Raw genomic sequence first — 14,070 nt, 5'->3', positions numbered from 1 at the left:
TCTGCCTAGGGCAATACATTTTTAGAGTATTAAATTGTAGTTGATTCACATTGTTGTTTTATATATGTGTTCATTCCACTTTGCTACACAGTATATTAGGTTATAATTATTAAATTATAAATATATTTGCATTATATTTTTTATTCCCCCACATTTTCCTATAACATCCTCACATCTTTTCCATCCAAATTCAAGTTTTTTTCTTATCCAAAACCAAAAATTGACAAAACACAAAACTCACAATAAAGAAGCTAAATTTAAATAGAAAAAAATGAGTGGAACAAAAGTATAACAAATAACAAAAACAAAAAATAGAGAAAGCTGATTTTCCATTTTCTAACAGGTAGCAATTGAAAAAAAAACTTCTTGGTTAGAAGTGGGCCCTTATGCCAACTTACCATATTCAGTGATGAGATTTTTTTATGGTTTTTTTTTTCAGAAAATCTTTTTATTGGTTTCTATTGAGCTCTATATTTTTCTTTGCTTCCCTCCCCACCTCTCCCCCCTTCAACCCTTCCCTAAGGTCCCCATGCTCCCAATTTACTCAAGAGATCTTGTCTTTTTCTACTTTCTACTTCCCATGTAGATTAGATCTATGTAAGTCTCTTTTAGTATTTTCATTTTTGTCTAAGTTCTCTGGGATTATGGTTTGTAAGCTGGCTTTCTTTGCTTTATGTTTAAAAACCACCTATGAGTGAGTACATGTGATAATTGTCTTTGATAATGCACTAAATATTTCAAACTCTAAACCAGTTGATGAAAAATACTCAATAAAATACTGACAAAAATATCCATGAACACATGAACAAATCTTCAACCATGAACAAGTAGGCTTCATCCCAGAGACTCTGGGATATTTCAACATACAGAAATCCATCAATGCAATCCAACATATATACAAATTGAAAAAAAAGCACCCATGACAATTTCATTAGATGCTGAAAAAGCATTTCACAAAATCCAACACCAATCACACAGACACTGAGAACAACAATCAACAATCTCCTGAACCTGAAAAACTTCTGTAAGGCAAAGGACATAGTAAATAAGATGAAATGGCAGTCTATATAGATGGAAAATATCTTCACCAACCTCACATCTGCAGAGGGTAAATCTCCAAAATATATAAAGAACTCAAGAAATAAGACAGGGGGCGTTGGGGAAAATGTGGTTGGTATTTAAAATGAAAAAAAATAAATAAAAAGAAACCTAACAATCACAATATAATATTTATAATTCTTCTCCTCCTCTCTCCTCCTCTCTTCTCCTCCTCCTCCTCCTCCTTCTCCTCCTCCTCCTCTCTCCTCCTCCTCCTCTCTCCTCCTCCTTCTCCTCCTTCTCCTCCTTCTCCTTCTCCTCCTCCTCCTCCTTCCTCTTCCTCTTCCTCTTCCTCCTCCTCCTCCTCCTTCTTCTCCCTCCTCCTCCTTCTCCCCCTCCCCCTCTCCTCTTCCTCCTCCTCCTCCTCCTCCTCCTCCTCCTCCTCCTCCTCCTCCTCCTCCTCCTCCTCCTCCTCCTCCTCTTCTTCTTCTTCTTCTTCTTCTTCTTCTTCTTCTTCTTCTTCTTCTTCTTCTTCTTCTTCTTCTTCTGAAAAGACAACCTGTAGGAAACTCACCTGGACCAACAGAACCAAACTCTGGTTCTCATTCTATCCACCTCCCATGTGATCTGACAGCTTGGCCAATATTCTCCTCCACATCGGAAGATAATGCCCTCCTTCTCACCATGGCATGGATTACGTTTTCCTTCATATCTCCCTAGAGCTGCAATAGAGGAGCACCATAGACCAAACCCACAATCTATCTCCCACTGGGATTCCTAAGAATTAGGCATTCCCAGAGTTTTGCATTAACTAGGGCTACCCGGTTTGATCTCAGGAGAATAGCCACTCCACTACTAGATGAGCAGAGATCAAATGACTCAGCCAGCACAAATTTTTTCAGGTCTTTCCCTCCAGGCAATGTTAAGCAGGCATCTAGTCTGGGAACTTTATATTTTAGTAGAAATTCTTACAGTCTCTCAGAGCACTTCCTGTTGCTTCTTCTAAAATACAGTATCCCTTGTGGTTCCACAGTCACTGTCTGGAGCAACCAACCCTTTGATTAATAAATTTCAAAGTCCTGAAACTAAACACAGTTCATATTCAAACAGTAACTGCTGTTAAAAAAGAGATCAAGAATTAGAAAACAATGATGGCTCTATGGAAGAACTTGGATGCACAAAAGACATGGTGGGAATTATGAAATTATAATTTCAAAAATAATTTTAAAGTGTTGGAACAGGCTTTGTGGCCATGTTCTCCATAGACTAGGGATTTGTATTAGAGCAACCAAACTTTGTTTACACCTTTCCCTCTCAGTCTAACCATCTTAAAGCTGGAAAATAACAACTCTGTTAGGAAGGGCAACCCCATTTTCTCTTGCTCTTATGTTTTGGTATAACTAGTGTAGCTAAAGTAACATGGTTTCATGATAAGTTCATTTCTTTATCCCAATTCCTGATTGCCTAGTCTATGGATGCAAGAAATGGCCAGCCAGAACTTTTATTGAGCATCTAAAACTGATTACCTCACTACTCTTTTCTAATGTTAATTATGTTAAAAGTGGGAATGTTTTCATCTACCTTCTTCTCCCTCCCCACCTGTGTTTTGACTATACTTCTTTAACATTGGTCAATCAACTCAATTCAAGCACAGATCCTCTTCTTCATTTGTAAATTGCTAATAAAAGTCAAATGCAACATGAAGGCTGGCTTGTGGGGTTTCTGTCCCGCTCGGTACCCCACAGCTGACAAGCCCCAAAGAAAATCACACAGAGGACTCCATAAGATTATAAATTGATTGGCCCAGTAGGACAGGCTTCTTATTAGCTCTTGTAGCTTATATTAACCCATTGCTCTTATCTATGCTAGCCACAGGGCTCAGTACCTTTCACAGCAGGGCAGGTCACATGTTGCTTCTTGGTGGTCTGGGCAGAAATGTGAAGAATGGGCTTCCTCCTTCCTAGAATTTTCCTGTTCTCGTGGCCCCGCCTCTAATTCCTGTCTGGTTAACCTGCCTATACTTCCTGCCTGGCCAATCAGCATTTATTCAAAATAAACAGATTGACAGAATATAGACAATTCTCCCGCACCAGTCAAAAAATTGGAGGACACTCATCCACTTGGTTATTTTTCCTTCTCACAGATCAGCCAAGGCCTAATCTGAAAGGAGTTGCAAGACTGTCTTTCTTTCACTGGGCAGCAGAGTCAGGATTCAATGGAACTCTCAATTACATAGCACAAGGCAAAGCCTGACCTGCAGAAGACATTGCTCATAAGCCAAATAAATAATTAAGAAATTTGGAGCAGGATGCTTTTAATTAAAAGCAAACTAATAATTGACTTTTTAGAAAGATATATATGAGTGAAAATCACAATACTATCCTGACTTTGAAAAACAGCAAACTATTCCCTGGTAAAGAGAATGGCATTAACAAGATATTGATTCACCTCGCACTTAGATAAAATGTTAGATGCAGAGACCTGTAACTGAACACATTGTTACAGTCAATGGGCTATTTCTCAACCTCATAGCTGACTTACTGTGTCAAGCAATATTGAACATATCTGCATAGAAGAAAAAATTCAATATTTGCCAGGCAGTGATGCACACACCTTTAATCCCAGCACTTGGGAGGCAGAGGCAGGCAGATCTTTGTGAGTTTGAGGCCAACCTGGTCTATAAGAACTAGTTCCAGGAGAGGTTCCAAATTACAGAGAAACCCTATCTTTAAAAACCAAAAAAAGAAGGAAAAAAATTTAATATTTTTTGGCTCAAGTTAACTTTATCAAATTATACACCCACCAATCAGATCAATCTTCATTCAGAAAACATAAGAAAATATAAGATGGGAAATTACACATTTCTGCCACGATCAGGTACTTTTTCATAATGGTGACTCCTGCAGCTGATTTTATCCCTTATATTGTACACAACAAAGTATTTCTTCTATTCTGATCTTAAAGTAGAAGCCATGCTCCAACACAGATCTATTTTCTGTTGCTTAAATTAACAGTTGGTTAAATGACTCACATGAATTATGTTAATACTCAGTGGTGGTAAAGTTCTTTAAGATTTAGTTGCCTTAACCACAAGGACAACAGATTCATTGTGCTGATGATCAGCAGATTGGGAACACGACATTCTTGTCAAAATGGGAAAGATTGTCTAATTCATTTTTTTTCTAAAAAACTGTTGGTACTGCTGTTCTTCAATTAACATGCCCTCCCAGGGAGAAATCATTACACATACTAAAAAATTTAAAAACAAAAATCTGTTTAATAACAGCATGCATCGAACTGTGGCTAAGCTAAGAGAGAAGCCAGCCTAGATGATACTTTCCATTCCACATATGCTGACATTCCTAATTTTCTTTTAGGATCAAGCCATAGGTTATACTTCCACCAGTTTAAACAGGGTGAGGATGCTGCAAGTCTAGCCACTTATGCAGATGGAGATTAATACACCAAATCTTTTAGATCATATATTATTATTTAAAACTTGATTTAAAATATGTATCAAAGTCACAATTTTCACACTTATACAGGACAGACAATATGGATATAAAAAAAATGAAAAAATCAAAGGAAAAGTTACCCATAATCACTCTGTCAGCTTGTCTTAAATGAGCAGCTCTTCTGCACTATTTTAATCTCAGAATAAGAATGTTTTTGCCTCAGTAAAGGATGGCTTAGAGAAAGACCACAGCTGCTTCCATGAAAAGATAAAAGTTCATTTTAATCAGCCTTGACTGCTATCTGTGTCCTGCGACACCTCTGAAGAGAATTCTATTTAATATGTGTGTGTGTGTGTGTTTGTGTGGTGTGTGTGTGGTGTGTGTCTGTGGTATGTGTGTGGTGTGTGTGTGTGGTGTGTGTGTGGTGCGTGTATGTGTGGTGTGTGTGTGGTGTGTCTGTGTGGTGTGTCTGTGTGGTGTGTCTGTGTGGTGTGTGGTGTGTGTGCATGTGGTGTGTATGTGGTGTGTATGTGGTGTGTGGTGTGTGTGTGTGTGGTGTATGTGTGTATGGTGTGTGTGGTGTGTACGTGGTGTGTATGTGTGGTGTGTGTGTGGTGTGTGTGCGTGTGGTGTGTATGTGGTGTGTATGTAGTGTGTGTGTATGTGGTGTGTGTGTGGTGTATGTGTGTATGGTGTGTGTGTGGTGTGTATGTGGTGTGTGTGTGTGTATGTGGTGTGTGTGTGTGGTGTGTGTGTGGTGTATGTGTGTATGGTGTGTGTGTGGTGTGTGTGTGGTGTGTGTGTGTGGTGTGTGGTGTGGTGTGTATGTGTGGTGTGTGTGTGTATGGTGTGTGTGTGTGGTGTGTGTGGTGTGTGTGTGTGGTGTGTGTGTGGTGTGTGTGTGGTGTGTGTGTGTGTGTGTGTGTGTGTATGGGTGTTTGCCTGCATGCATCCATGTGCAGTACTTGCAGAGGCTGGAAGGAGGCATCAGTTTCCTTGTGACTAGTATTCCAGGAGACAGGCACCTAACAGGTTCTTTCTGGGAATGGAACTTTTCTTCCTCTATAACAACACCCAGTGCTATTAGCTGCTAAGCTTTCTCACTAACTACCTTTTATTTGAAATTCATTTTCAAACATTTTAATTCAAATACATTACATCACTTCCTCCCTTCCTTGTCTTCAGTCCATCTCTTACTAAATTCTTCCCTTCCAATGTTCTCATCATTTGATATGTGTGAGTAAACATGTTTGAGTATGTGAATAAATCCTGCCGCATCAATTCCTTTTGGTTGAGTGTTTATGTTTTTACTTCTGAATACCTAGCATTGGATATGTGGTTAGGAAGCTCATCTCTGCCCGAGGTTAGCTCTCCCACCTTGCAGAATTCCAGTGCTTATGAGCAACAGACGTCTGACCCTGAAATGACTGATGCTATCTGGACAGGAACAATTAGAACCCAAATTAGACAACTCAGGATGTAAATACCTCAGTTATTATTTGTTGACGCCATGGCCTAGAAGTTCTGGAGTTGCAGGGAAGAATGTGCACACTAGTGTGAGCCACTCTCACCCTCCCTTGGTTCCCTGGACCTCCCACCATAATCAATTGACAAATGTCATGTTGGATAACTTTGAAATCCTGACATTTCTGCCTTTACTTTCTATGTACCACGTTCACAGGCCTGTGGTACCATGTCCTGCTTAGGTAGCTTCAGTCTCATGTAGCGAGTCATTAGAATGACAAGATAAGAAAGATGAGCAGTTACAGTAAAGTATATTAAAAATAACACTACTCTTTGTGAGACAGGGTTTCACTATCTGCAGAATACAGACAGAATTCTGCCCTGGTTGCTTGATGAGTTACAGCAGACTCAGTGATAAAGAAGGACAATATTGCTCATAGTTGGAAGACAGTGGATTATAAGTAAGGAGGGCTGCATTTGGTGGGGCATTTCTGTTACAGGAGTTCGGACCAGAACTTGTGTCCTAACTCCCCTAACCATCCCAGCTCAGTGACTCATCCTCACCAAGCAAACTAAAAGGACCAAGTTATGCTTGGTGTTAGTGGCATATGACTTTAATCCCAGAAACTGGGAGGCAAAGGCTAGTGAATTGAGATCATCAGCCTTGTCTACAGAGCTATATCTATGACTGCACAAAGAAACTTTGCCTTGAAATAAAAAAAAAGAAAAGAAAAGAAAAAGAAAAACAAAGCTGGTTTTCACAATGAGCCCACCTATAATTCAGGTTCTCTAGAGACAGGCGGGAAAGTCTCTCCAATGTTCTTGAATAGCCTAGCCTCTATATTTATTTTTAGGCCAGATACTCATTCATAGTGAGAATATTCTATAAAATAAAAATAGAAAATCATATAGAATGGAAGAAATCAAATTAATAATAATAATAATTGGAAACAAGATATTTTTCAGTGTGACAATTTGGAACAGTGATAAAGAATCTTGGTTTGTAAACAGGTTTAGACAGAAGGGAAAAGGTATAGAAAACTAGGTCAGGGTGTGTAGCCGTAGTTGTCAATAACTTTGATCAATCCCAAACTATTAACCTACAGAAAAGGTGGAATAGGCTCACATTTTGGGGCTTCCACAGGTTTCCAAACTATTTATGTATGTGTTGATGCCTGAATGTTCCTATGCCACATTCCATGTGTAGAAATAAGAAAATATTTGTTGGAGTAATATAGATCCCCCAGACATTTGAACCCGATCATTAGGATTAGTAGCAACCAATTAATTATACTTACTGAGACAATTCTCTGGTACTCATTTGTGGTTCTGAGAAAGGGTTATGAAGAGGTGTTTAATTGTCAAAATAAACTAACATGATCAAAAAAAGACAGCAGTATATCGTGTTTATTTACAAATATGATTTATTACTCAAATTGTCCTGTTTTCCTCCATCATTAGATGACAATATTATTACAATCTGAAAAGAATATTTTACTGATATAACATTTCAATTACTCTTACTTGCGCATCAGTGAGACAGCTCAGCAGGGCATGTCTGTAGTGTGCAAAGCTGGAACCTGACCATATCAGCATACAAAGATGGCAACAGTAGGTCCCTCAAAATTGTCCTCCACACTAAAGAGACCTGCTAGGGCTACAAGTTCCCTGATCACATTACAGACACATACAACAGAAATATTTTTGCTTTTTTAAAAATAAATCTCATTTCCATTAAATTATCTGGCATATTTTAGAAGGCAGTACTTCAAGATGAAGTGACAGATAACTAAAGGGGACATGAAGGAGCACGGAACACAAAATATAATATACACATATCCATAGCACGTCAGGCTATGTTATGATTATAACATTGATTACTTGTTACCTTATTTTTTATAACACTTCTACCAAATAGATGAAAATTCTGATTTGTATACTCACAATACAAACCACAGCCACAATTGAAGTATTTGGTATTTAAGTATATTTACATAGTATTTCTCAGGTATGAACTCTTTCATACTTCTGTAGGTCATTTTGATAGGTAAAGGCTTTACTACATTGATTATATTATTATGTTTTTTCCTCAGAATAAATTCTTTTGACTTTGAAAGCATGATTTCATGAAAAGGCTTTATCACATTGATTACATCCATAGGGCTTTTCCCCACTATGTTCTTTAATGATGTTGAAGACTATTGTGATTTACAAAGGCTTTCTCACATTGATTACATTTGTAGAATTTCTCTTCACTATGTGTTTTTATATGGTGTTGAAGACTATTGTGATTTACAAAGGCTTTCTCAGATTGATTATGTTTGTTTCTCTCCAGTATGTGTTCTTTTATGGTTTTGAAGACTATTGCGATGTGCAAAGGCTTTATCACATTGATGACATTTATACGGCTTCTCTCCAGTATGTGCTCTTTTATGGCGTTGAAGACTACTGTAAAATGGAAAGGCTTTATCGCAGTGATTACATTTGTAGGGTTTCTCTCCAGTATGTGTTCTCTTATGTGTCTTCAGATAACTAGGATTTGCAAAGCCTTTACCACATTGAGTACATTCATAAGGTTTCTCTCCAGAATGTGTTCTTTTATGCTGTTGAAGACTACTGTATTGTGCAAAGGATTTATCACATTGATTACATTTGTGGGGTTTCTCACTAGTATGTGCTCTTTTATGGTAATGAAGACAAATGTTCTGTTCAAATGCTTTACCACAGTGATCACATTTGTAGGGTTTCTCTTTAATATGTATTCTTTTATGGTATTGAAGACTATTGTATTGAGCAAAGGCTTTATTACATTGATTACATTTGTAGGGTTTCTCTCCAGTATGTGTTCTTTCATGTGTATGGAGACTACTGTAATATGCAAAGGCTTTATCACATTGATTACATTTATACGGTTTCTCTCCAGTATGTTTTCTTTTATGTACTCGGAGATGACTTTGCTGTGCAAATGCTTTATTACACTGATTACATTTGTAGGGTTTCTCTCCAGTGTGTGTTCTATTATGTATTTTAAGATAAGTGTGATTAGCAAAGCCTTTACCACATTGAGTACATTCATAAGGTTTTTCTTCAGCATGTCTTCTCTTCTGCCTTCCAAGAAAACTCTGACATGTAGAGACTTTATCACACTGAATATACTGAGAGTATTCCTCTCTAGTACAAATTTCTTCATGCCTGCAAAGATAATTGTTACATGAAAACGCTTTAGCACAATTATTTAACTGATGAATAATTTTACCATATGAATTCACTTTACAATTTGGTCTAATTTTAAAGAGGAATTAGATCTTAAAGTTTTCACTTTGTTTACACCCACTGTGTTCCCCCTTTATTATGGGTTATTTTGCATCTTTAAAGATACCTGTGATGGTAGGAGTCTTTACTAACACAATTTACTGATGTATTTGATTAGGCAATGCCCCCATAGACTCAAGTATTGGAATGTTTGGTTCATAGGTATTTGTACTATTAGACAATGCATGTGGCCTTGTTGGACTAGGTGTGAGCTTGTTGGAGGAAGTGTGTCACTCTTGAGGTAAGCCTTGAAGTGCTTCTGCAACCTGTAGACAAGGATGTAGAATGCACATCTACCTCTCCAGCATCATGTATGCCTGAATGCCACCATGTTTCTTGTCATGATGATAATAGACTAAATCTTTCAAACTCTAAACCAGTCCCAATTACATGATTTCATTTATAAGAGTTACTGTGGTCTGACCAGGCAGTGGCGGTGCCTGCCTTTAATCCCAGTACTCAAGAGGCAGACACAGGCAGATCTCCATGAGTTCAATACCAGCCTGTTGTATAAGAGCTACTTCCAGGACAGCTAGCGCTGTTACACAGAGACATCATGTCTCAAAAAATAAAATAAAATAAAAGAGGAGTTACCATGGTAATACCGTCCATTGACAGTAGCAACAGATGACCTAAATAAGATACTCACATATATAGTATTCTTTTTCTATAAGGTTTTTACACATATTTGAAGATAACAGTAAGAACTCAAAATTTACCATACTGATTGCATTCATAAATTATCTGACTCTGTGAATCATATTACATTTGTAAAGTGAACAGGAACAAATAGAAGAATTTCCACATTCCTAGAACTCATTGGGATTTTTTGAAATATGAGTTTGCTGATGAATCCCCAATGAAGTTGGAAAGGCAATTAACTGTGAACTTGTATCACATTCAGAAAGTATACTCAAAATAGGGACTCCTACATATTTTAATTATTCTGGGAAAGAGAGGGAAGTAGGTTGTCTCTTTCCATCTCCCTATGCTCACATGGCTTGTATCTATTGTGACATATGACATACCTAGTAAAGGAAGCAAAAGTTTTTCATATCACATTCATTCAGTTTGATATTTGATCCCCATAGACATGTGGTATAGGGATTAAATTTTATCCAGAACAATATTTTTGACTCTCAGAAACTGCCCATCTTGATAACTTAGTAAAGTCTTTAAATGCATACGAGTAACACAAGCTTTCTCTGCACTATTTGGTTATTAGAAGATTTTGAACATTGATTATATACTCATCACCTATTCATTGTGTACACATTGCAAAATGTCTGTGTGCTATGAAACTAAATGAACTAGAAGTTCTGTGGCTAGCTCACATGGAGCTATGATTCAAATGGTGATATCTGTTAAGACATTGCTTTCTTCTCTTCTTTCTAAGAGGAATGCATTCCTAACATGAATTCATTACCTTACATTGAGGAACATGGTTAGGTGCTAATTAGATATTAATATGCTGTAAATAAATAAATCTGTGCTTGTTGCACTATTGCATCTCTTTAAAATTTCCAGGACACATTAAAATTTACTCAGAGACACATTTCTGAGTGACTGTACATGAAAATTACCTTCCATGTTGTGGAGAAATTTGATCAGGTTCTTCTTCAATATTATGGTCTTCCCAATTGTTGGCTAAAATACAATACCAGAAAATATATGAAATATTTCAGAAATACTGCAAAATTTAAAATATTATCTTCAGTTCACCTTAAAACCATGACTGATTTATTACCGTCATTCTCCCACTTTTGTAATCAAAAGTGCAAACAAAAAAATCATTTGGCAAGAAAGAGTTGTCCCCTTATTTTAAAAAATGAAGTAAAATTCACAGTCTTACCTATAGCAGTGAGGTTCTGGTAGGTATCCAGCATCACTTCTTTGTAAAGATTTTTCTGGGAAGGATCCAGCAGAGCCCATTCATCCCAAGTGAAATGTATATACACATCATCATATGTCACTGCGTTCTAAAATGGCCATATAGAAATATGGGTAAAAGAAAAAGCATAATACTGACAACACTGTAAATGTATACTTCTTCAAAAATATATTTATGTAATTCTGCTGTTTCTCACTCTTATTCCATGACACAGAAGTTCTAATGCATCACAACGTCATTATGAAAGAAGCTGAGTGAGATTCCCTTGTCATTTCTGCATATTTAGTCTTGCAGGAAAAATGATCATTAAGTGACATAAAGAGAGTGACAAGCAAACAGATCAACAATACTGATCACACACTAGAGAAATCATAGAAAAAAAGATGAACAAGGTGGTTGTATTGGTTCATGCCTCTAATTCCAGCACTCAGGAGGCACAGGCCTGTGTATTTCTGCTGTGGAACAAACTTTTTATACACTATGAATATGTATTAATCTCTGAATATGGTGAATAAAGTTCTTACCAGGAAGAGGTTAGGTGAGAAAAACAGACTGATAGGATACTGGCAGAAAGGAAGATGGAGGCATAATCAGAGGATGGTCACCAAAGAAGCAGAGAGAAGCATGAGGAACATGCTGGATTGAGAAAAGATACCAAACAACATGGAAAAGCAGATAAAAGAAATATGTGTTAATTAGATTTAAGAGCTAGCTATTGAGGCTGCAAATTCACAAGAGGACCAAGAGGTGAGTGACCACCCACCCAGCAGAGCACCCCACTCTCTAGGCCCTCTATACTGGGGCAAACCACGGCCCCTCACCCACTTATCTTCTCTAGCCAGCCAACAGGTAAGTGCCCTTTGTGTAGGCTGCTCCAACAGCCCCATCCCATCGATTGGATCCTGTAAGGTACAAGTCCCACTTTGTCCCAAACCCTCCCTTCCCCCATGACCTCAGAGGAACTCTGAAACACAGGCTCCAAATAAGCACAGAGACCAAGATGCGAGGGACCACCCACCCAGTGGGGCACCCCACTTTCTATGCCCTCCATACCAGGTCAAAATGCTGGGTCCTTCCCCCACCTGCCTCATCTTCTCTAGCCAGCCAGGAGGCAAGCTTCTTACAGATAGGCTGCTCCATCACCCCCACCCCACATATCAGACCCTCCTATCTGCCACAACCTCTGAAAAACAAGCTGCAGCTACACAGAGTGGACCAAGAAAGGAACTCTGAAGTGCAGGCTGTGACTGCACAGAGTGGAAGAACAGAGCTAACCAAGAGAGAAGACTAAGAGAGCTCAGTGAATACCTGAGACACAGTGACACTAAAGAGCAGACCAAGAACTGTACGTAAACACACAGAGAGTCACTGAAAGAATAGGATCAAGAAGCAGTGACAATGGCAGCATCAATTTGAGGAGGAGATGGGTAGGTGCCAATGCAAGAATTCATCCAACAACATGAAAAGCAACATGGTACCACCAGAAAGCAGTGGTCATAAAATAGAAAGACTTGATCATCCTAACCCAGAAAAGGCAGAAGAAAACAAGTTTAAACATAACTTTATGAGGATGATGGATAACTGGATGTCAACATGTAGAAGAATGAAAATAGATCCATATCTATCCCCATCCATAAAGCTTAAGTCCAAATCGATTAAAGATCTCAATATAAATTCAACCTGATAGAAGAGAAAGTGGGAAGCAGCCTTCAATACATGGGCACAGGAGACCGCTTCCTAAATATTATCCCAGTAGCACAGACATGGAGCACAACAATAAATAAATGGGACATCCTGAAACTGAGAAGCTTCTGTAAAGCAAAGGGCACAATCAATAAGACAAAAAGGCAGCCCACTGAATGGGAAAAGATCTTACCTAAAAGAAATATAAAACACAAAAATAATAGGAAACATATAACATATTTTATAGAAAAAAATTTAACTGACTGTTCAAGCCTTCTATTTCATACATGTAATGTATGTTATCTTTAAAAGTTTATATTTTTTCAGAACAAAGAGACCAAACACCAATTAAAATGAATGGCCAAGATGATCCAACATCTCAAAATGCCTCTGTTGAGGTTGGTGGGTTCTACATCCAAAACATCTTCAAGGGCACTGCCTAAGATTGTCCAGCCTCACAAAATCCTGCAGTCAAAACCTAACAATGAATATGATTTTCTTAAAGTTCCCTCAAAGATCTCAGTGTCAACAAACAGTAAGTAGTCTAGAGAACGATGTCCAATCTCCTAAAACATAGTTTATAGATGTTTATATTATCACATAGGAAGGGTAGGTTACAAGTTGTTATTGGTAATGATCAGGAAAAAAGCCAATCAAGGGAGATTAAATTCAGAAATCTCTTTCTAAAGGCGAAAAGGGGGTTATGATATAAAAATGAAATGATAAAAGGTAAATTATTAAATCAATTTTAATCTAAAGAAACTATTAACATTAAACATTTTGCATTGGCATATTTTATATTTATACAAATCTATGAATGATGGATATTGAAGAAACTCCATATGGAATTCTTTTTATTTGTGGCCAACGCTAGCTATTTGGACTTGCATCAACTTCTAGTAATACACTATCCAAACTGGACAAATAGGACACAAAGAAAAGCAATTGTATAACCTTCCCAATACATGGTAAGACAGTCAATCAAAATTTTCCAGGAGTGATTGATGCTGACTTTGAAGGAGCAATCAACTTCATGACTCACTCACCTAACAGAATAACCATGGTAAGTACAAGACAGAGACTTACAGAATTAATTTTACTTAATAAAGTACAAACTAGAAATGTAAGAAAGGAGAAGCTGGATTTGGTTCATCTGGTGTTATTGGCTAAAAGTCATAGGTCCACAGTAAACAGAACTCACTTTGTTCACAAAACAAAAGAGCTTTT

General features: G+C 37.7%; 1 protein-coding gene across 1 annotated transcript; it reads right to left on the bottom strand.

Moving 5' to 3' along the window:
• Positions 1-10,206: 10,206 nt before the first annotated feature.
• LOC119811582 (zinc finger protein 120-like) lies at positions 10,207-12,300 on the bottom strand. Its single transcript, XM_042054914.1, has 4 exons — positions 12,214-12,300; positions 11,122-11,248; positions 10,853-10,916; positions 10,207-10,297 (listed from the first exon to the last, which is right to left on the bottom strand). The coding sequence occupies exons 1-4, from the start codon at positions 12,298-12,300 to the stop codon at positions 10,207-10,209; spliced, it is 369 nt and encodes a 122-aa protein (XP_041910848.1).
• Between the last annotated feature and the right edge of the window lie 1,770 nt (positions 12,301-14,070).

This window comes from Arvicola amphibius, chromosome 4, assembly GCF_903992535.2.
Source record: "Arvicola amphibius chromosome 4, mArvAmp1.2, whole genome shotgun sequence".
Taxonomy (NCBI): Eukaryota; Metazoa; Chordata; class Mammalia; order Rodentia; family Cricetidae; genus Arvicola; species Arvicola amphibius.
This window is presented reverse-complemented; position numbering and strand designations above follow the sequence as displayed.